Source organism: Columba livia, chromosome 1 (genome assembly GCF_036013475.1).
Source record: "Columba livia isolate bColLiv1 breed racing homer chromosome 1, bColLiv1.pat.W.v2, whole genome shotgun sequence".
Classification (NCBI taxonomy): Eukaryota; Metazoa; Chordata; class Aves; order Columbiformes; family Columbidae; genus Columba; species Columba livia.
The window spans coordinates 22,794,953-22,819,480 of NC_088602.1; the positions used below are offsets into that span (position 1 = coordinate 22,794,953).

The following is a 24,528-nucleotide window of genomic DNA, read 5'->3' on the forward strand; positions in this document are numbered from 1 at the left end:
TTCCAGTGGCCGACTGCAAATGAACTGGGAAAACGTTTTTCTCCCAGTCCGGTGGAGACAGAAGCTGCCAGGCCAGCAGGTTTTGGCTGGGCAGGATGGTGGTGGGCCTGCTGTCATCAGTCCAGGCAGCTCGTGTGGGGATTTCCATCCGATATTTCTGAGCATCAAAGTTTTTAAAAATCTGTGTCACGAATCCACAAGGAATTGTTCCTGACTTACTAGGCTTTCAAAGAATCTTTTCAACAGGACAAAAGCAGTTTGACCAGGACTCCTAGAGTGCTTTATACAACCACCTGGGACAGTGATGAACGAGCTGTTACTTCACTTTCTCAGGCAGTTTGAGCTATTGTCAAGCTAGGCAGGGAAAAGGAATTTCTATAAACTGTGTATGTGTAGTATTTTATTATTGCAATGAAATTATATTACATTTAGAGTGACAGTGCCAGCGATAACATGGAAAACACTATTAAGGAAATGTATATAAGTGTAGCAAAACACCAGCTGCCATAGAAAATGTTCATTTCATAAACATTAGTACTTGATTAGTAATGCTGGCAGTGACAAGATATTTTTTCCTCCTTTATTTTTCCTGGGACTTCAGTATTTTTTAGCACAGTCCTGGAGCCTGGAAGGCTCACTCCATCCAGGAATCGTGCAATCTTCTCTGTGCGCCTCAGTCCCATGGAGGACAGGATGTCTTTACATGCTCTTATTTTTTCTTCTGGTCTGGCACTGTGAATAAAGAGCCAAATGTCAGAACAATTATGGATCAGTCGCTACCAGCTAGACTGATACTCTTAAATTATTTCAAGTACAGAAATAAATCATGGTGAACTGATAATTGTGATTGTTCTTTATATGTTTTTATTTGTATTAAGCACAGGTTATCTACAATTCACAGCAGAAGACCAGGGTATGTTGCATCAGCTGCCTCTGCAGACATAAAGTCCTGATTTTACTCTTCTGGATGAACTGTTCCTGAGCACTTGAAATGTGCCCACAGCTTGGGCTAGAGCTGAGTGACTGTGAGCTGGTGGGTTTCACAAAGGATCCACTTTTGATGGTGTTGAGTGATTTTTCCCACTCAGAATCCAAGTGCCAATGGTGCCTCATGCCATAACTCTGCTCTCTCTTCTGTTCTGACCTATCTATGGAGGAGACCGACACACAAGTGTGAACTTTTTGTTTTAAATACCATTTCTGCCTCTGATACAACACAAACACATTGTGGGCCAAAGAAGACCTTGGTCCAACTTTATTTCCAAAGCTCATGGATGGCACAAAATTGAGCGGAAGGCAAACTGGAGGTCAGGGCTGTAATTCATGGGGATGCTGGTAAGCTGGAGGAATGGGATGACAGGAACCTCACACAGTTCACTGAAGATAAGTGCAAATTCTTATACCTGTGGTGAAATAAGCCCATGCATCAGTCCAGGCTGGAAAGGTCCAGGTGAGCAGCAGGTTGAAGGTGAGGCAGCAGAGCCCTGTTGGAGTGGTACGGCACAGAAGGTGGCGTCAGCAAGAGCACAGCCAGCCGTGGTTGTTCTCCATCACTTAGCAGGTCTGAAAATGCAGCTGGAGCTCAGTGTGAGGTGCTGCACACAATCCCAGTTACATTGTGCTGCTGTAGGCAGTGTTTTTTGAGGTTAGCACTCAGATACAGTTTGATCTCTGCCCTTTTATGAACCACTGCTCTGCCAAGGTCTAAGCATTCTGGACCAAGGTATGGGGCTCTGACTCATAACTAGGGCACGGTAGAACATCTTGGATCAAACCTGGGAAAAAACAAAACAAAACCCCCTCTTGTTTGATACCTCAGTCTGCCTGTTACATTCTCCATGAGGACCACAAGATAATTCAGGTTGAAATGGACCTCAGGAGGTCTCCAAGTCCAATCTCTGGCTTAAAGCAGGGCCAGCCCAGGTTGCTCAGGCTTTATCCAGTGAGGTCTGGAAAACCTCCAAGGAGTGACTGCACAACCCTGCTGGCCAAGCTGTGTCTCTGCCTGACGGGAAGTGTCTCTGCCTGACGGGAAGTAGTTTCTCCTCATACCCAGTCTCAACCTCACCTGTTTTGCTTATGCCTGTTGTCTCTCCTTCTCTCACCGTGCACCACTGTGAAGATCTTGGATCTGTTGTCCTGACAACATCTCTGTACGCACTGTTAGGTCCCCGTGAAGCCATCAATTCTCCAGGCTGAATGAGCCAAGCTCCTTCAATTTTTCCTCACAAGCCATTGTGGAACCACCTGTGACTTACCTGCACTGTTACTTTCCCACATGGGTGTGTGTTTACAAAACTAATCCTTTAACATCAAAATACAGTACAAAGTGATGTTGAGTTGTTGATCAGTCTGATCTCAGTTATCTCAATGACAATTTGGGTATTACAAAGCCTTTGTAGAATAAAGCATGTACGTCGATACATGTTCTGTAAGTGTCAAAGTTTCCCATCAGCTCCTATTAATCTAATCTGCTAAATTTGACTTTATACACTGATGGGATGTTGTGTTGGGCTACCAGCACCTCCAGGACTGTGTCCGCTCTCACCACCTGTCTGCCCCCCCTCCAGCTCAAAGCTCAGGTATCAAGGTTAAAACCCTTTTCTCCAGGCTGCGCTAAGCAGGGTCCCTCTCGGCTGCCTGCCTGGCCTCCCAGCTTGTCACCTCACAGTCATCTCCATACCTCTCCAGCAACCCAGACCTCTTGTTTGTGCTGATGGTGAACCAGAGGGGAAGCAGGGCTATCAAGAGGTTTCCATGTTGCTTCCTGAATTCTTACACAATGTTCAGTGTAGAGAGGATGGGCTCTCATGTAATGCACACATCAGCTCGTTACCCCATTTATTTCTGAAACACCATATCCTAGCCGTCATGCTGTGCACACAAAGTACAGTCCTGCTCTTCTACTTACATATTTGCTCTGATTTTACTATCAGCAACAAAAACCTGTATTCTCTCCTGGGCAGGATTTTGTTTCTAGTTCTGGTTCTTGTAGTCAGTTGCTGCAATCTGGGGGCAATTACAGTGCTGTATACAGCTGCTATGTGGTTTTCAGCTGGAGTTTTAAGCATTGTTTTTTGACTCAGAAAGTTGCAAACAGCCTGTGACCTTTCTGCAGGAAATGGTAGCGCTGCTGCTGGTGAACTAATTGATGCTGGTTGCAAAGAACATTTTGGGCTCTATCTATCTTCACTGGGAAAAATTAAGCCATTCTTCATCTGCATTAGCAAGCATCTGGCAAAACCTTATTAGAGATGAGGCTTTCTGTAACTTTTAATAGGCCAAGTAAACCTTAGGCTTCTTATGGCCTTTAACCTGACCCACTGACCATAAACTCTCAGTTGCTGCATCTTCACTTAGATTTTTGCAGGAGACATTTTCACTGGAGACGTGTCTACACTGCGCAAGGGGAGGTGGCACACAGTGCCAAAAATCTCCACAGAATCTGTACCTTTCCTCTACCCCGTTACTACAAGCCTTTCAAGTCACTGGCTCTTTTTTAACACTGCTATTTGCTTCTGCATCACCAGAAGGCTGATGCCAGCCTGTTTTACACTGTAAGCTTGACAATGTGGTAGTTTTATGTTAAACTTTAATGTGGATATGTGGGGGTGTGCTCTTCCAGACACTGTGAGCTACTGACAGAGAGCCACACAGGTAATGTGATGGACTCCGGCTTTTTTCAGGAGTGGAAATTGTTCAGAACTTTTAAGTAGATAATTTCTTTTAGTGCTCCCTGCACAGTGGCAGGGAGCACTAGTCTCATTTGCCACGTTCTCATAGTGAGCACTTAAGGAAGCAAGAAGGAAGAACAGCAGATACTTGTGTTTGCTGCATGTTTGATGTGACCTCTTTCTGCTCACATTGCCATCTGCCGTGAAGCACTTTACATGTGTTGTTTGCCACGGCTTCTGTATCTTTGAAAACAATACTGCTAGTTTATCATAAACGGCCTGAGTTATTCTAGACACGGCACTACCTTTCCATGTATACCAACATCTTTACAGGCACTTAGCTGCTGTTGAGGATTTTTCTGTTGATTTCCACTGTGGGGGTCAGAGCCCTGCTGACTTCTGTCTCAGAACGGTTTTCCAAAGGGAAATGCTCTCTACAGTGATATATTACGCAGGCTGTTCACAGGGGAAACTTCACCTACGACTGCAGCGCAGTTGCGTCTGATGTTAAATAGGGAATCCACTGATATTTTGACACATGGGAAAGACCTGTGCTTGGGAAAGTCTTTTATCATACGATTAAGCTGTATTTAAATGGTGTAAAAATAACTTCTAAGCAGAGGAAAAAGCAACAGTCTTTTTGCAAATGACTGCTGAAGGTGAGATGATTGAGAGGGACACAGAGCAGCACTTTGTTCTGTTTTTAACCAAACTAAAACAAAGCACTGCATCATTTTGTAGGAGATTCCACTGCTTAGATCTCTGGAGAGAGAGAGATGCATGTATGTAATGAGTGCTCATTAAATCAGCCTCTAATAGAATCAAGTATAATAGAAGCAAGAAAGCTAAAGAGAATAGGGGTACCTACTGGGCTCTGATGAATGCTTTATCTCATCTCTGAAGAAAAATACAACAGTCCCTGGTAAGACAAATTAAACGTAAATGCGAAGAAAACACTGAACTGATACGAGCTGCAAACCGAAAAGCGGCTGTGGGTCTGCTACGTACATATTCATACCAGTACAGCCCAGCTGCACGGCCACAGGACAAGACTGGCTTACACCACACACCCATCTAGCCTGGTGGCTCTTCCCTCAAGGAGATGCACCACGGATGTCTGAGCAGCAAACACATTCTGGACAGATAAACGTCTATTCCTGCATCTGTTCATAAGGGAAGGAGAATCAGCCTCCCTGACCAGTGCCTGTTGCTGTCTGCCCCTCGCATCCCGCTCTGCCCAGGCCCCAGGGATGTGGTGACCTCAGCAGCAGCAACAAGCACCCTGGGGATGCTCTCTTGGGCACCCCTTCTGCTAGCAGAACTGGCCAGTTTTAGCAGCAAATGCTCCGCAGGGTGCAGAGGCAGGTCACTGCCACCATCTGAGAACGGCTGCTGCCTTTCCTGAGGAAGCGGGCAGTTTGAGGGAGCAGTCCCAAAGCTGACGTGCAGCTGCTGAAATGGGGCCAGCCTGAAGTACCGTGTGAAGGCAGACACAGAGTCTGCAGATCTAAGACCAGACGCATCTATTGGCAAGGCTGACTGTTTCTGTGAAGGCTGTGCACAAGCTGTGCCTGGACTGAAGGCAAACAAACACTGCTCAGAAGTAGTATGATGAATGAAACGGACCAAGCATTAAGGAGTCATAATACTTTCCCCTTACTTCCTCCTGGAAGGTAAAAAAAACCCAACAAAACACAACAAGCAAAACCAAAAATCCCCACCCCAAACCAACCACAACACAGAGAATCCCAGGGACTGAAAACAGGCTGCTCATTAAAAAAACAGCAATAAGAAAACCCCAGACCCGCTTTATTAGTTCTCACAAAAAGAAGTCCGAAGGGATTGTGAATTGAGCACTGACAATAAATCCTGGAGCTCATTTCAACAAGAAACTAGGCTGCAGGAGCCAAAGCATCAAGGGAGAGATGAGCTGCTGCTGCATGGCCCTGGCTCAGCACAGCGTACGCTACAGGCAGTGAACTCGACCGTATCTGCAGAGTAATAGAGCCAAGGGAGGCCTGCAGCCTGTGCAGTGACCAGCCCCTCCTCCGTCTTCCCTGCCTCTTGTTTGGTGGGAGCAAAGTCAACGCTTACCCTTGCTCCCCTCTCAAGAGCATGGGTCTGTCCCACTGCTTGCTTGGATGTCAGGAAGGAAATACTTTTATTGGGTTGAACTAGCAAATAGCAAAAGCTTCCCTCTGTCTGATACCCTTGGAGATGCACTGTTTGGCTAGTGGTGGTTTCCATGGATGTCTTTACAGGGCACTGTCAGCAGCACCACCAAGAAAGCCCAGCTCTTGGAGGAAACTGAACAGGCACTGGAGGCTGCAGTTGATGGATGGATGGATGGATGGCAGGCATTTAAGAGAGAAGGGGGGAACCTGAAGACTTTCTGAATTCATACCAGCCCCCTCTCTGTCACCCTCTGTTGCGAAGGTGAAAGAGTAAGAATATCCAGGGAGTGAAGGGAATCCTTAGGTTAGCTTGAAATTTTGAAATCCTCTCATGCCCAAGACTGGGGTTGCAAGGGCTCTCTCCCATCCCAGCTTGCCACATCCTCTGCATTCCCCATGTGAGCTGAATGATTTGGAGTGGGATGATCCTTGTCCTGGAAATTGTGAGAGGATGCTTTTGAGCCTGACAGCTCAAAATGATGATAATGGCAAACTCAATGCATCTTAAAACCGAATTTATATAGGCTCACTGTCAAGCATCATTTAAACTCCATATATCATGATAAAAAATGCAGGTGAAACTAGCTCTTCTAGGCCACTGATGGGAAGACAGTGTCCTGGTACATTAAAATACCTTTTGTTATCAGAAAAAGAATGCCCTGCATTGAAAGGCCAACATCTTTAAAATTAGGGGATGAAGCACTTTGGCAGATACAAAAGAAGAAAAAAAACTGAATAAAATCCACAAGCAGAAGATGCTCAAGTGAGAGCTGATTTGCATGTAGTAACCAAGTGTTGGTTGTTACATGCTGTACAGTGCTGGGTTTACTCAGCTCGCACTCAAGTCAGTGGAATGCAAAGAGTAACAACCCCAGAGAGCATTTCTGTTATAAGGATGCCATTTCAATAAAATACAATAATTTTTAAAAATAAAAAAAGAGAAATAATAAGGTTTGAGTTGCTACCTTTAAAAGCAATTCTAAAAAAAAAAAAAAAAATATTTAAATCCATATGATCCTAGATCATTTAAAATAACTTTAAAAGATATATATAATTTGGAATTTTTTAAAAGCCTGAGTACCTGCAAATGGAATTGTCTTTGTCATATATTCCAGATTGATGTATTTCCTACACAGTTTTCAGTGATGAGTGTAAAATATCCATTAACTGCATGGGCCTTGCACTTTGTGTAGACGTCAAAGATTCATGCTACAGGACAGTGGTGAAGTTGTAGACAATCTTTGATATCCTACTATAAATAAGATGATCCATAAGAATTTACTAAGAAGGTAAAATAAGGTGCACTTTGTCCAAATGGCCACCTAACCCAGCAGCTCATCTCTGACATGACCCACAGACGCTTCAGAGAATGTAAAAACAGGCATGTGCACCTGGAATGCTGCAACTGAGCCAAAGGATGACACTGGACAACAGTCTTTAGATTTCCACTTTTATAAAAAAACTTCACTTTGCTTACTGCAGCACGGAAATTATTTGATGTCCTGACAGTTTTAAATTATTTTACCCTTGTAAATACACTGACCATTTATTAATGCCCACAGAAGTTTTCTGTTGCATATCCATTATTAAAAATTCTGCTCTTTCCTTCTGCTTAGTTCCAGACATAGTTGACAAAAGTATCTGAAACCCAAACATAGCACATAAAGCACTGTATGTTTGGCAGAAGGCACAAAGCAGTTGTTACTGGGTGGTCTAAGCATTGCCAGTGCCTGAAGTTCCCAGTTAATCCAAAACACTCCTTTAGTAACAGTGCTGTTTTGCTTTGTGAGCAGAAGGATGCTATCTGCACTGAACAAAACCACAACCAAGATACCTACCAGTCCTGTAATGCAATTAATCCTCCACAATATTAGTAGGAATTCCTTTACAGTTCTGGCTGAGTACCATTAAGTTTTGGCAGTTTTTACTATTCTATTGATTTAGTCAGCCATTTTGCCCTCCTAATCATATTTCCATCAGTGACTTCCAGGATGCTGTTACACCGACGCTGTTAGGTGTGGAAGGGGCACCAACACAGCAATGCCAAAAAGCTCAAGTCATCTGCCCCCACTGCTCCCTGCTCGTTCCTGGTTCTCCTGACTACAGATGCAGGTTAAACATCCACTGTAGCGTCAGAACAGGTTCAGTTTATTGTCCTACTTTAGGTTCCAGTGATTAAGCTCAAAAAGATCCCCGAACAGCCCTGGCCACATGACTTCAATACTGGCTTCTCTGTTAGGTGAAACACTTATTTCCCCTCCCTCTCCCATTTTCTTTTTTTCCCCCTTTATTTTTTATTAATTATCTAGTTTAGTAGACTGGATGGCTGATAGATCTAAAGGATCTATATTGTGTAACTGCAGTTCATGTTTAGTTAAGCAAAAAACATTTAACAAATACACCCTGATCACCATTCTGCTGTAGTCCTTTTGGCTGTAGTTTAACTGCAGAGACACAAACTGGGAGTCTATGCCTGCACGATGACACCAATTTCTCTTTCTCTAGATAAAGTAGCTGGTGCCTGAATGTCTGGTGTGAGAGGCGAGAGGACAGGTGTGTCCAGTTCAAGTAAACATTACTGAGATCTCCTCCGGGATACACCTGAGCTGCAGGACTGCAGTTCTGCGTAACAGGAAGGAAGCAGCCTCACTCTCCATTACTTACCTGGATATCTGTCAGTCACTGGCCAATTTACTTCAGAAGTTACATGTTCACCAGCTATGGTACACAATAGTCGGTTTTACAGTTAGAGATGTAGCTCGTTCCATCAATTTATATGCCTGGAAAATAAGCTGGGTATTCAAGAAAACCATACAGAAGAATTAAAATACACATTTTTTAAAAAAAATGGAAAATGAGACAGTCCACTATTTTCTTTTAGCCTGTTTGTAACAGTCAAATTGGAGAAACAGAACTGTGATCATGCATCTGACTTTACAGTTACTTAAGTGGAGGATCAGGGCAAAACTCTGGAAAAAAAAACAAAAATAAAACAAAAAACCCACCCACAACAACCAAAAACCAAATAACTAAGTTAACATAGTTTCTTTCAAGTTGTAGCTCTCCCCATTAATGACAACTAACTCAGCTATTAAGTATTTACATCCATTTAGCAAGACTCAGCGCAGACTCTCTTGTACATCCATACTGAATTTTGTTCCCCAAAACTAAGTGTATACAATGATAATAAACAGCGGTATGTCAGAAGTGCATAAGAGGTAAGTTAACTTGGATAAGAAAGGTAGACCTGGAAGGGCACTCTGGCTTTCATTTACAACTCTGCATTCAGGAATTCCTGTTAGCAATTCTTTCAGACTGTCTGTACAAAACTGTAGTGCCTGATATTTCCTTTTGCAGCACTCATGGATACAGAGGATCTACTGAAGTTCAGCTGAAGTTTGCTCATCTGAATTTAACGTCCAAGTTTAGTTAGTGTCATCTGCCATCTCTTTGCACTGGATCATATTTTATTTTATATTTTTAGAAATAATAGTGTTTTGCTATTTGAAATGGAATGTGAAATTCAATTAAATGAAATGGACAATCTTTTTTTTTTTTAGAAACGAAAATTTATTTGTACTTACATATACCACATATAAAATTAACATTTAACTGAAACATGTAATTGTTTCAATCATTTATGACTAAACACAATGTTGACTACAAAACTGTACAGTTTATAGTTAGTAACTGATTCTTACAGCATAGTGCAATTGTAACATTTTATAAACAAAATAATTTGTGCCTTTTTCAAATAAAGTGCATTAAATTACTATCTTGTATACAACAAGAAGCTCTGTAGTTGCAATCCAAAGCTTTAATCTTAAGGGAAACTGAGGCAAAGATGTTTCACTTCCTTTTAAAATGACTTCATATACTGGCAAGCTATGGTTCAAACTTCAACCACGGTTAAATGAAAAAAACAACCCTAAGTTAGTATAAGAAATAACCACAGGCCTTTATGTACTAAACCAGAAATTGGTTCTCATATGAAAAGCACAACATGCAGAATTTAAATTACTGGTTTACAGTCATTTGGCTCCTAATGAGATGTGTAGTGTGAGAACTACCCCCATGCAGCTGCTTTTGCTAAAGCTTTTAGAATTTAGCACGGAACCACACTGCAGCCAGTAGTATCAGGAGTTTACATGAATTGTACTATGGTTCCTAGGAAAAGTTCTCTCTGAGAATTTCAGGAGATGAGCGTGATAAACCACAGGTTATTTTTAGTTGCATTTGGCAATAAAAAGAAAGTAGGGGCTTGGTTAGCAAGTCTAGAAAACTACAAGTGGTTCTACTAGTCCAGAGTATTCCAAATTTCATGGCCTGGGACTGAAGTTAAACACAGAGTTTTACCGCTTTATTTCAGAGGCACAGTTATAACATTTTATCCTATTAAATTTCTTTTTATTTGTAAACACATTTACAATCAACTTTTGTAGGCTTGGCTGTGACAGTAAAGCTGAGACCAAACAAAACACAACACGACCTAGATTTTGGCCCCAAAGAGTAAAAAGGTGTAGACATATAAAATGGATAGAGGTCTAATGTGGCTCTTTCTAGAAATAATGATAAAAATAAGAATGTCCATTTCCTTGGGCTCTGGCTGAGGCCCAACAGAAAATCTGGGCACAGGCAAGTAACCTTAGAAATTGCCTGAATATTTTGCTGTATATGTAATCTAGGCAATTTACCTGCCTCTCCAGCTGCAATACCCATTCTGGCACAAATCACAGATGCTGTTTCCACATTCTGGAAAACTTCATTTTGCCCTTATACATTTTAAGCTGTGGGACCAGCCTGAGTTCAGAAGCAGAGTACTGTGCATTCTGCTGCTCTGCTCTGGAAGAGCTGCCGTGTAAAAAGTTGCATGCTGGAGCATGCTAACTCCCAGTTATGCCATGTTCCCCTCCTGCCAGACTAATGGATGCCTCTACTTACAGTTAAAGGGAAATACAAAAGAAAGGAGCTGAAATTTGGTTGGAATGTGAAGGCTCCCTATTTTCTACCATATCTTCAGAAAGCTCTCTGCTGGAAGCAGAGCTCCCTTCTGAACCCAGCATGCTTTGACCCTGCAATCAACACTGCAGAAAAGCCTCACCTCCCTGCTCTTTCCTCATGAGCCCTCTGGGGCAGAGGCACTACAAGGTGGATGGCGTGTTGCTCCTGTATTGAGGGAGCACGTTGTCAGAGGGCAAGCAAAGAGCAGCAGAACAAAAACCCATGGATGGGGCACAGCTCCCTGAGCTCCACGAGGATTCAACAGGAGGTCCCTTTCAGGACAGAATCATAGAATCATTTAGGTTGAAAAAGACCTTTAAGATCATCCAGTCCAACCGCGAACACAACACTGCCAGACCCACCACCTATGTGTATGTGTATGTGGGTATCTCAGTTTTCAAAGGGCCAAATCATGCTGCTTTCATTTGCATACCACAAAATACTTCTTCCCTGAAACCAGTGGAAGCTGAATTCCTGGTGATTTTGGTGAGTTACATCTTAGCAAACACTGAAGTAAGAGGAAAATTCTATGAGTCACACAAGTAAGCAATGCATTAAGAGCTCCATGCCTTGGCCCCAAATCTTATAGGTCCCAGTCCCTTTTCCTAGGATGCCCCAGAAGCATATGCATATTTCATGTTCCCTTTAAAAATAAATGTATACAATGTTTTAGATACTGTAATATTGCCTGGGTTAGCATCAGCCAGTGCAAAAAGTGCAGTGCCAGACGACTGTGTGGACTGCTCTTTGATCTGTGCAGTCCTGTTACCAAAGCACCTACAAGAGACAGAGAGACAACAGGGAACAGTATGCACAGGAACATAAAACTGCTACGTAGGCTCAAGTTGGTGATAAATATCCTCTTTGTATTCTGTCCTGCATGTGTCCCATTCCTGTAATCCCAAAGCCAGCAGCAGGATTTGTCCAAATTAAAGACATGAGAATTCACCTCCCTTCCAAAATTTCTGGATTGTCTCTGTTGAAATATTGATCACTTACCACTGAATCTTTCAGTTTGCAACATTCATACAAGTTTGGCAATGTTTTTCTTTAATCATATGAAACTGCCCCAGTGAACAGGTTACACCTGGACCATTACAACACTGAAGGTATAGAGCACAATATCTAGCATATCATACATATAAAAAGTAAAATAAATATTATAATAATTATGTATATATATTTAAGTATGTAATTAGGCTATTTTAGTGTTTAAGTACGATAGCTCATAATATTTAATTAAGTTAACAGCATACCAAACTACTCTAAGAAACTGTTTCCAGTCTGCATGTAATATAGCTAGTACTTAAGTTCCTTAAGTTAAATCTGGAGATGGGTGTTTCCTTTTAAGAATTAATTTATACATTTTTAAAAACCAAATCTATTTTTAAAAACCAAATTTCCAGTTTGGGCAAATGCCCACCAAAGTTGTTCAATGAAAAAGTGCTGCTGATGCATCTGAAAGGGTTTTAACAAAGTATTAAAACCTCTGTAAATAAGCTTTTTTCCTAAGAATGCAGCACTGTACTTATGAGAGGCAGGCTCTTAGAATCATAGAATCATTTAGGTTGGAAAAGACCTTTGTGTCCAACCATAAACCAGCATTTGTCTTTAAATAGAAAGGACTGTATCAGAGATCTTACTACAGGGGTTAAAAAGAAAACAACAAAAAATCCCCACAAAACAAACAACAACAACAACAAAAACCAAAACCAACAACACAACCAAAAAAGGACATGACCGACCACCCACCCCTCCTCCTCCAGGTAATTCTATGGTCATCAGCTGAAACAGTAATTCAGTAATTTAATGAAGCCCCTAAATGTGGAGTGAATGTCTGTAAGTACTCCACGCTTTTTAGAAATGTCTGGTTTACTTAGAGATGCCAGCTAAATAAATCAGTTCACTAGTTCTGAGACATAAAAAGTCTTCCCTCCACCTGGTAGGGGGAAACCCATAATACTATTTTGTTTGGTTAAATATTTAGCATGTCAGCAAGAGTTTGTAAAATTACCTTGGTGTATGTTGAGTGCAAAACAAATTTTTTGGGGAGGAGAGAACTATTTCCTCAAAAGGCAATTCAAGGGGTTTGTGATTCAAGTTTGACTGACCTTGCTTTAAAATGAGTTTTATTCTCTCAACCCATTTGCAAAAAACCTCCACTGGAAAACGTCCCTTTATCCTTTCAATGACATTGAATTAATCATAGAATGATGTGGGTTGGAAGGGACCTTAACCCCTGTTCCAACCCCCCTGTCATGGACAGGGACACCTTTCCTTCCACTAGACCAGGTTGCTCAAAGCCCCATCCGGCCTGGCCTTGAACACTTCCAGGGCTGGAGCATCCATAACTCCTCCAAGCAGCCTGTTCCAGTGCCTCACCACCCTCATGGGGGAGAATTTCTTCCTTGTATCTAACCCAAATCTACCCTCTTTTAGTCTGAAGCCATTATCCCTTGTCCTGTCACTGCATACCCTTGTAAAAGTCCCTCTCCAGCTTTCCCGTAAATAGCCTGCAATGCTGCTATAAGGTCTCCCTTGTCTTCTCCAGGCTGAACCACCCCAACTCTCTTTAGCCTGTCCTCATAGGAGACCTACTCCAGCCCTCTAATCATCCTCATGGCCCTCCTCTGTACTCACTCCAACAGGTTCATGAATTAGTTTGCATCACAGCAGTGATACACTAGTTAACTGAGATATGGTTTAATTTAACCTATATTCACTTTTTAGTTTTTTAGTGCAAGGGCATATTGTTTTCAAGGAAATGGTTACTACAAAGTTACAGACTTTGCTGCTGCTTAGAAGAAACAGAAATACATAATGACTTATTGTAATCTGCTGTTGGTTCTACTTTCATATTTTCAATATTTTTCCACAAAAAACCTCTTCTGATTTCAAGCAGAGCCATGTAAGACTCTGCTAGCAAGACAAGTAATAACCTGAATAAAACATATGAGGTCACATTTTCAAGGGAGGATGTTCACATTTCCTCCTTCCTGTTCTCTGGGCACCATTCAAGAGGAACAGCGATACTGCCAGCTGCAAGGACAGGGGCTGCTTCGCTACACCTTGGAACAACCACAGCCCCAGAGCCCTTCTCAGGTACTCCATGTACATTGGGTAAAGTTCAAAACAATCTGCTCACCAGGGATGCATTTCTTCAAGCATTCTTCCTATCCAAGCTCAAGCACTGACTACCTGGTTGATTCACCAAGCCATAAAGACTTCCATCCTCTCATCTTTCATCATTAACCTAATATGAAAGCAAATATCCTCGCAGTTCATCCAGATTTCTGATCCATTAAAAGGAATTCATTGCAGGGGGGTTGGACTAGATGACCTTTAAAGGTTCCTTCCAACCCAAGCCTTCTATGATTCTATGAACTGCAAATTCTTGGCTTGAAGAAGCCATTAGCACCTGGTTTCATGGGGTCATCTCCTTTTGTACCAAAAAAGTATTTCCAGATATGCTACCTTTCAAATTTACTGCAAGTCCCATCATTCTTTTACTGACAGGGGAGATAAGGATACCTAATTTATCTTTCCTGTTCTATTGCTTATTTGTGACATATAAAGCACACTCTTTCCTTTTAGACTCCTCTCTATAAACAGAGAATGAGAGATCTTTAATTTTCTCCATTGCACATCTCTAGACTACCACTAAGCTAAATTAAATGTGGCACTGTAAGGGAGGGTAAACTACCACATTATATAATGGCATTCAAAAAATCGAAAAAAAAAATAATCAGGAAATCAGAATATTATATAAAATTGTGTTTCCCAAGTACAGTGATGCACTGTTATCTGCACTGGCCTTTTGTTGATGAAGCACCAAATTTGAGTAGCCCTAATACCAATCTCTTGCTATCATGCAACATGCCAAGTGTGCAATACAGTAAGCATCTGAAAATTTTGTTTTTCTAAGTTTAAAACTGAAGTTATCAAACAGTTTTTGTAAAGTGGCTTCCTGTGGTATTAGTTAAAATGATGTCTAGTTGGCAAACAATTCTGACTCCAAAGAGCTATTTGTTCCTTTTGATAAATACATAAAAGAGGACATATTCTTCATTGCATTTAATGCATGTACAGGAGCAGCCTCTTGTTCTAGAATTAGATTCTCGAAAAGGTAGCCAAGTAACACCTTAAAGTGATTCTCAGACCTTCTCTCACAGAGATGTGATGAGTCTACATGTAGATATTTAACACCATACTTAATTACTTCCTTCATAGATCTCGCTGGGTTCTTGATCCCCTTCAAAAGAATACAACTCCATGATATCTTTCCCTGAATAGTTGGTCAGTAGCACTTTAAAATATCCTTTATTTCTTACAATGTAGGATCCATATCCAGTGAGAGTTGAACTGATATTGTCTTCTTGAAGCAGCATGATTTAAAGTAATGCTGTTCACCTTTTTCTGGTGCTATTCTTATACACTCAGGACTTGATCTGTCTACAGCTGGTGTGCAGGTATATTGTTTTTATTCTCATAACACAGCTGCTACATCAAATTATTTTGTGCTGGCAACCATGCTAGTCCTCCTACTTCTTCTACAAAGCTCTTACACTGACTTATTGGCATTGAGGATTTTCTAGAAAGTTGCCAGAGTTGGTTTCTGTTTCAAGGACTAAGAACCATTCAGTATCTCAGATAAAGTGACAGAACAGCTGGTGGTTTGTTTTTGTTTTTTTTTTTACATAGTGACTCTCTAATTCTTATCTACCTTTCTTTCTTTGCTGTACATACAAAACCAGACCATACATACTTTTTCTCCATAAAAGTCAGGGTCAACATTTTGAAAATATGGTTCTGAATGTTAGAGAAGCCATTTTTGTGTGTAGTTGTGTTTCAGGAGCCTGGTTTGTAGAAATGCTATTTTATTCCAACTTCCAGTCACACTGGTAAGTTGCTCATCACTTTTGAGAAATGAATCCACAGCTCCTGCCCTAAGCCAAACTCTCTCATGGAGGGGTTTTAGTGACTGCGAGATGCCTCAAGGCTGGCCCTCAAACATGAAGGCTAGGTGCAGCTGCTTATGTCACTGCGTGCCCTGTTAGGAAGACACAGCAGCGATACCCTGGGTATTGGTAGGGGTTTTCTGCCATGATACCATAACCATGTTCTTTTAAAAGCCTAAGTGTCTTCTGGATGGGCTAGCACCATTTATGATATCCATCTTGATGGGCATGACAAATTCAGTTATTCTCAGTTTGTGTTTGGTGAAGAGTATTCTTAGTATCAAGTTAAAATTGGAAATCCTGAAAGAAATTAATTTCTCCATGGAATGCTGTACAACTAAATGCCAAACAAGAATAAAAATACCCACTGTAGTACAGAATTCTCTCTTGCAAATACTATGAATTCAGGATCCAAGAACTAAGGTAAAAGGTTATTGCTGAACAATTCTATTCAGGAACTCAATAACTGTGACAAATCAAGCAGAAATAATGTCCCACACCAGTCTGGTAGAAACTGGTTAACAAAGGAAGACTTCTGCTTATTTAAAAGTCCTTACGCAAGTTATTATTTTTTGTCTAAAGAATATATTGCTTCCTCTCTATTGCTCTGAGCTTACTCAGTAGTTTATAGTACCCACAACATGGAGGATTTTATTGCTCTTGTGGTAAAAACGCATTTCCCCATATTGCTGAAATCTTACTGTTAGGAGAAACGGTTAAAAAAAACCCCAAACTATTAAAAAAAAAATCCTCTCTCAAGCATTAGGGATGAATATATGAAAAAAACGAGTACATTAAATTTTGCACATTAAGATGCAACATGTTAATAACTTTGGGTCAAGCATGTTATTAAATAAAATGAATTTTAATTCTTTAAATTAAATTACAGATTAAGAAAAAATACTTTAGACATTATAATGGAGATATGAAAGATACTTCACTGTACATAGAATGGTGACTCTAACACTACTGGTCTTACACGTAGGTGTTGTTTAATGGGATGCCACAATGACAGAACCCTACAAGCTGGCTGTATTTTTGCCAGTGTCAGAGGGATCGTGGATGGATACTGGCACCTCACCACACAGACTGGAGCCTACACTGTAACTTTGAGGTCATAGCAGAGAATTGCTTAATTCTGCAGAGCCTGAAAAGCGGCTGTCTGTCAAGCATTTCTTTTGGGCAAGTGAGGTAGGCAGCTTTGGTGCCACAGCTCTGCCAATCCTCCAAGAGTTCATTCACAGGTGTGTTATACAGCATCTATCTAGTACTGGAAACCATGCTAAGGTTTGGCCTGACAGCTGTGAGCAAACCTATGTCAACAACTTCCAGAAGGATTTTCTGGCCTAGGCTGCACAGTCTCAATTTAAGAATATATTTCTGGAAGAGCCAACATCCTCACTGGAGGTCACAACAGTAGGTTGGAGGCATAATCACATTTCTCATCTGTTTTTGGTGAAAGGTAATCATGTACTACTCAAACCAGGGCAAATCACATCCCTGCAAGCTAGCTTTGTGGAACTTCTATAATTAATCCTTCTTTGCTCCATTTGACTCGCACTGCTCCTTGAGAGAGGAGCTTCCAGTTACAAATTTCTCTGCTCTGGCACAAGGAAAAGGTCGGCACACTGCAGAGCCTCTGTGGATTTGAGCAGCCTGTGGAGCAAGGAAGATGACAAGGACGTTAGGTGAACCAGAACGAGAAGTGCAGACGACATTATCTCCCTCTGTGCTTTTTCTGGCTTCCCTACCACCCAGGTGTTGTGGAGAGAAAAGCACTAGTGCCTGTGACATTATCCAAGAGGATGAGAACAGGTCTGCATAAGCAAAACAACAGTTGCCCCAGGACTGAATTCTGGTCACAGTTGTAGCTAAAAAAGTATGATAAGGATGAGCAGCTATTTGATACAGAAGAACAATTGGAGGAAAAAAAAAGTGTGAGGGGGCAAACTTTGCCTGACTTTAACTATCTCATTTGTTGTTTTAAAAAGATGCCATTCTACATTAGTCAGTCTTTCTTCATTATACAGCTCATGATTTTTACTGCCTTTTATTCCCAATACTTTGCATACTTGCAAAACTGCATGCATACATAGCATAGATATTTATGAAGTGATTATTTCTTATACAAAAATTCTTAACAAAATGCAATGACTAGAGTTTCATCAGCATTCAGAAGTAGATAAATAACACCAATATCCTACACGGAGCTGGGGCCATAGTGTAACTGTGCTCAGCACCAGTAAACCACAGTGAAGTCAAGGGAGCTGCAAGTTCACAGGTCTGCTGGACTATGCCATGCAATTATTTAACCAGATCACAAAGAGCCTAATATTGTGAAGGCCAAATCAAGTAAATCATAGAATTTGAAACCAGCATCGCAGCTAAAATTAATTACTGCTTATTAAAAAATAAAAGAGATCTCTACAGATCCTTGTTTACAGACAACTCATTCACATTTGAGATTCAGCTTTGTGTATAGCGTATGATTCTGAACGTCACAGAAACTTTGCCACAAAAAGCTACAGTCACCCAAACATCCATGTGAAAAGGACAGATTCCATTTGGAAAAATCCAGACCAGCAACACAGTTGTCTCTACTATCTATACTATACAGATATATTTTTTTCATTGAACTGTAAATATTGCTATTTTTACACTTGAGTTTGTTGGGTTTTTTGAACTGTAATGGAAGATACTGAAGCAACAATACAGTATGCTAACTTTGATGTTTAAAGGAATATAACCTCCTACTGGTGACAGGGCACTAACACATTGAGCTCCCATCAGCATTTATAGAAGCGGTACTATAAACTCCCATGCACAGACATTGAGGTACACCTTAAGTTTCACCAAAGACATCTGCCAGGAGGATTTTAACTCTGACAGTCAAGTCTTCAAATTAAAAGATAATGTTTTATTTCTAGTGCATTCTAATGTGTCTTCAGTAATAGGTTAGAAGCAGTTTGGAATGTAACCATTCATGAGAGGAAGCTCTGCTTTTTAGACCAGAACTGTCATTCTATAATGAAGTGAACTGACAGGTGTACAGTGTGGAGAATCACAATCTCTAAAGGATAAAACTGCTAAAAAAGGAGAAAATATTGTTTCATGTTGCAGTTCTGGTTGCATACAATTATGAACCAGATATGTTCTGAGAATTTATGAACTTCAGTATTTTAAATTATATGGCAGAACAATAGAAACAAGTGGTAATACTTTTGATTTGATAACGAACTTAAGGGAGCCATTTCATGTAAACACTAAATATGTGTTGCAAATAATTTGTACGTTAATTTATTTGGTATTTTCTTATACACTTATGAAAAGATAAACTTGTCTGAGAAACATAGTGTTGCATCTATTATAAATGCATAGCCAAAAGAAGCCATATTGTTTCGTCGACTCCAAAACTACCCACTGATTTTTTAAAAATTAATAGTATAATAAGCTCTGGTGTTCCATATCTAAGTGAAAACATATGGCTGACCTTTGAAAAGCAAAGCAAAGTGTATTTTCTGTTTTAACATTATGCCAGAACTCAGGAGAGAACAGGTAACCCTTTAAAACAAGCTAATTCATTCTGAGATGTAAAATAAAAAGCTAGGAAAGTACTTCCTCTCTTAGAGCAAATTTGTTGCACTGGGATTATGACAATAAATACCATAAAGATCAGTACAATTGCCCATTATTTTGAAGAATATTCTGATGATATACAAATGGGCTAACAGGACATGAGGTGTTTTTTTTTTTTCCTGTTTTAAAAAAATAATTACAGAGGGGAAAAAATATCCATCCTGACAACAGACTATAACATGCAGCATGACTGAACTCAATCACACAAACAATTTCAAAGGGGCTGTGGTGTTTCAATCTAATTTTAATGAGCAAAGTTGATGTAAAATCATGGCAAAGTCTGGGTAATATAACAAAAAGACCCTGAGCAACATTATTAATCTGTAACAGCGATTAGTTTGATTCTGGAAATCTCCCTTAAACCACACGATTCATTTTGGTCACTGGGGTTTTCCGTTTACAACAAGGTCAGTGCATCCTGTGGTTTTTATATGAAGCCATCACACACCATTTAATGAATGCATCTAAACCAAAGACAGTGTTGCAAGAATGTCTGGAAAGTAACATGTTAAGGAATGTCCTCCTAGCTGCCAATCAAACATCACTGGGTGATCTTGCTCTCTGAGACAGGTTAGAAGGAATACAGCCACAACATATGAGCCAAAGTGCTTTCTGTATCTCCTGGTTTCTAAAAGCATATATTACAGGATTGATGATGGAATTGTAGGTAGCTGGCAGGAGGGTGGCATAGGTGTATATAGAAGGATAGGTGTAATCTGCTATTAATGAATAGAGCGTAAAAGGCATCCAGCAAGCAGCGAAAGTCCCCAAAATAATGGCCAAAGTAGACACTCCTTTTCGGGTAGTCACATAGTGGGAAGTGGCCAGGAAATGGTGTTGCAAGGCAATCTGATGGGCATGGCGCATCACGATTTTACAGATTTGAATGTAGAGCTGCAGCATGAGGGCGAACATAAGCAAGAAAGAGACTGAAAGGACAGCTGCATTATTTTTAGTGAGTGGTCTGATAACACTGCAGGTGGATTCATCTCTGAGGCAGTTCCAGCCCATTACAGGTAGCAGTCCAATACAGATAGATGCTCCCCAGAGCAATATAAGCATGACATAGGTAAAAGTGACAGTCCTCTCTGAATTATAAGTCAAAGCGTAATACAGGGAGAGGTAACGATCAACAGTAATAGCCAGCAAGCTGCCGACAGATGCTGAGAAAGAGGCAACAATCAGTCCAATCGTAACCAGTTTCGTAGCTTCTGATTGCAGAAGGTATGCAAAAACAAAATTGATGATCAATCCAATGCCCGCTAATAGATCTGCCAGTGCCAGGCTGCCTATCAGGAGGAACATGGGGGCACGAAGACTGGGATTATGGAAAATTATAAGAACCACAACGGCATTTTCGCAGGAGATAAGGGTCCCTGAAGTACACAAGACAATGTCCCAGGGGTTTACCAAAAGCTGTGGCTCTGGGTCTACGACAGGAACCAGGGAGGAGCCTGTGGCTGAGGCATTCTCGGTAGAGCTGGCTTCTACATGATCCTGAGGCAGCCAGCTCAAATTAACCTTCAGATCTTCATTCATTTTAACCCCTGTCTTCTTCAACAAAAAGACATTTTTTTTAATGTTCAGACACAGCACTGGATACAGCACCCCCAGAGCATGCAACGCCCTAGACGGCAACACCAATTTAATGTGCAGGCAAGCGCTTGTTACATAAATGTGACAATAAACAAACAAACAAAAAAACAGAGGGAAAAAATTAAAACTGCCTGAGGTTATTTGCCAAGGGACAGGCACACGGAGGCTGAGTGATCCTAAGGCGATTCCCTCCACCTGTACAGGGGAGAGGGCACAGGCAGGGGAGGGAGCCCTTAGTACAGCGAACACGTCCCCCCACCCCCGCCCCAAGCACTGCAATTTGGGGTGGGGGCCGGCAGTGGGGTGGTGCAAACCCCGCTATCCAGCAGCCACGATTTCAAAGGGGGATTGTTTTGGTCACAGAGGGAGCAGCCAGGATGGGGGCAGGGGGGGAACCCTCACCGACCCCCTATGAGGAAACCCCGCCCGGGGTGTGTGTGTGTGTGTGTGTCGGGGGCGGGGGGGGCGACATCCTCTGAGAACTTACAAACTCAACGCGGACACCACACACGCACCCCCACGCACCCCCCGCGGCGGTCACCTGGGCTTTTCCCCCGGCGGGTCGGAGGAAGGAGGAGGAGGAGGAACAGAGGGCTCGCCGCGCTCCTTTCAAGGCGGCAGCGGGACCGGCCGCCCTCACGGCGCGGCGCGCGGCCGACGGCGCGAGGCAGGTGCGCGCGCGCGCGCGCGGACGTGGGGAAACGGCTCGCCTCGTGCGCGCGCGCCTGCGCAGGTGCCTCCCGCCGCGAGCTCGCTCGCGCGGGGGAGGGGAGGGGGCGGGGAGCAGCAGGGGGCGTCCGACCCTCTACCCACGGAGGCGCTTTCGGGGTGGACGTGCCCTGGGTTTGGGGCTCTGAGAGGGGGCGATGGGGGGTTGGGGACAGCACCGGGCAAAGTGGGTGCTGGTGAGAAAACAGTGAATTAAAGAGCTCGGCTCGGACTAGCGCTCCTGAATCTTGGTTATGATAGGACAAGGGATAATGGATTAAACTAAAGGAGGGGAGAGTCAGGCTAGAAATCATGAAGAATTTTTTACAATGAGGATGGTGAAACACTGGCACAGGTTGCCCAGACAGGTGGTAGGTGCCCCATCCCTGGAGACATTCAAGGCCAGGCTGACGGGGCTCTGATCTAGTTGAAGATGTCCCTGCTCATTGCAGGGGGTTGGACCAGATGACCTTTGAAGGTCCCTTCCAACCCAAATTTTACAGTGGTCAACTGGCCTGTCAATTGCAGCAGAACTTCCTAAAAATGAGTTAAGTCAAAATTGTTTTACTGTGAGTGTGCTCGAGTGCTGGTGTGGGATGCCCAAAGTGGTTGTGGGGTCTCCATCCCTGGAGATACTCAAAACATGGTGAACATGGTCCTGAGGGACCTACTCTAACTGACCCTACTTTGGGCAGTGGGGCTGGACCAGGCCGCCTACAGAGGCACCACAAAGACTCAGCCGTTTTGTGATTCTGTGGTGTATAACTGTGTGGAAATAAAAACCTGGTATAAAAGATACAAAGGAGCGATGCACAGCATCAGGTCTGGAGCAGGTAGCACCTGGCAGCATGCAGAGAGCCTGCTGGAGAAGTCTGGGCATAGGGCTGCCTGCCATCTTGAGAGGGTGACATTAGGGACACGTGGCCAGACGTGCAAAGCTGTGACGTGTCGGACAGGGCAGGCAGGCCAGTGAGTTAAAAACTGAACTTGCACAGAAGCCGCTGGGTTGGAGGAACAACACCAAACAGCTTTCAACACCAGATGTAGATGTTTGTTTCCCAAGGTCCCCTGTGTTGTCAGTGGAGAGAAGTGTGTCCTTCAGGGCACGTCAAAATGGTGGGTTGAGTTGGTCTTTAGAAGACCTGTGCCATTTTAAGAAAACATGCTTTGTCATCATTTTCACCACTGTATACCTAAAGTACTTTGGAAAATGTGGCCCTAAGGGGACAGCTGGAATCTGGAGAGAAGAATTCCTTCTCCCTTGTTGAGTAATGCGCTCAGCAAGCACACATAGTGCCATCCCTCATTCAGTTCTACTTTAGTCATTGTGCTAAGCCTTGTGAAACTTTGATTCAAGATGATTTATATTCCTGGTGACCATCCTGCTTTATAACAAGGATTAAAAACTGGTATCACCTTGCTACTGATCCATCGCTATCCACTGATTTCTTGTGTGACAATGTAACAAATACTTGCCTGTGATCTGGTCTGAGTATGTTTGGCATGTTCTAGCATCTGTCACTCCTACATTTAAAACAGTTGCGTTAAAAAATGCAGAAGTTTTTCTTCATCCTGTTTTAACATTTGTTTCACAAATGGGGAAGACCAGCCTTTCAATTAAATATTTTAATTTAGGACTTTGGAGAGCTGTGTTTATTCACTTTGTTAATTTGTGAGATTTCCATTCCAATTGCAACACGTTATGAACAAGCTAATGTTTGTATCCTTTATTGCTGGTTTGTCACGTTTTAGTGAGATGGTGGACTGTCATGGTCATTAGGGCAGATGGCCTTGGCATGGATTTCATGCTGTAGCACTGCGGAACAGTTGTAATTTAGAGGAAAATCTCTTTTTAGGCATTGTGAAAATTAACATGCAAAAATTAGCGATGAGTTAAAGAGCTCTTCTACCACTGTGCTACTGCAGATTTCTGTCTCTTTCTCCTGAGCATGCTGATACAGGTGATGTCTGCTGGCCCTCAGGCTGGCACAGAACAGCCTAGTGCTGGAGCAGGAGGCGGAGGTCAGGCTGTGCTGGCTTTGGACCTGAGCTAGGATCCCCGTCTGATGCTGTGACTGCCATGGTGATGTACCAAGATACTCTGGCACATATCAGGTAACACAAAATAACTTTGCATAGTATCGGCATATCCTGAGGCATCAGGATGACGTTTGAAGTCTGGTGCTGTTACCTACCTCAGGGCATGGTTTGGAGGGTACTCTTCAGGCAGTCTCTGCCCTGCCATGCCCAGGAGGTCTGGATGAGTTCAGGCACAGGTACTTCTTTCCTTCAAGTAGCTGTGACTGGCAATACATGGCTACTGCTCCTCCAGGTCCATGCCTCAGCCATGTCCTGACTGTCACATCTGCTTCCACAAAGATCAGTAAAGCAGCAAAGTAACATATAGATAGAATTCTGTATGCAGATGTATAAAAGTTATTATAATATTTTATTTTATCACAGCGAGACAATTATAGTGTTACAATACTTACAGCCCAGTTGCCTTGTTCCTGAACATTTCTCTATAATTTCTCTGTCTCTGAGGATTAAATATTTCAGATAGCAATAAAAATATGGGTAAGTTTTCCTTTCACGTGTGCATCTATATTCTCTATAAATTAATTCTATCTGCCTAGCTTGGGCCTGTCTTTAATTACTTCAAGGATTCTTTCCTGCAAAGTGAGAAGTAACTTGAGGTTCTGTAAATGTGTTTGTCACTTCTTTTTAATTCCTTCTCCTTTGCCAGTATTTTTTAATTTTAACAGGGAGCTAGCTTTACAT

The 24,528-nt window shown here is 42.1% G+C and overlaps 1 protein-coding gene across 6 annotated transcripts; it reads right to left on the reverse strand.

Moving 5' to 3' along the window:
* Nucleotides 1-383: 383 nt before the first annotated feature.
* GPR12 (G protein-coupled receptor 12) lies at nucleotides 384-21,715 on the reverse strand. Of its 6 annotated transcripts, none has more exons than XR_010469964.1 (3): nucleotides 21,581-21,715; nucleotides 8,513-20,994; nucleotides 384-732 (listed from the first exon to the last, which is right to left on the reverse strand). XR_010469964.1 is itself a non-coding variant. In XM_021286202.2 (2 exons), the coding sequence occupies exon 2, from the start codon at nucleotides 20,980-20,982 to the stop codon at nucleotides 19,978-19,980; it is 1,005 nt and encodes a 334-aa protein (XP_021141877.1). In that variant the 5' UTR covers nucleotides 20,983-20,994; nucleotides 21,581-21,715; the 3' UTR covers nucleotides 384-19,977. The 6 variants fall into 6 exon arrangements, 2 of the variants coding, with proteins under 2 accessions (XP_021141877.1, XP_021141878.1); XR_010469953.1 differs by having other exon boundaries at nucleotides 384-1,775; XR_010469962.1 differs by having other exon boundaries at nucleotides 1,404-20,994.
* Nucleotides 21,716-24,528: the final 2,813 nt, after the last annotated feature.

What these genes read in the sequence shown, in the direction of transcription:
- GPR12 (XM_021286202.2), bottom strand. Translation starts at nt 20,982, where the DNA reads ATGAATGAAGATCTGAAGGTTAATTTGAGCTGGCTGCCTCAGGATCAT.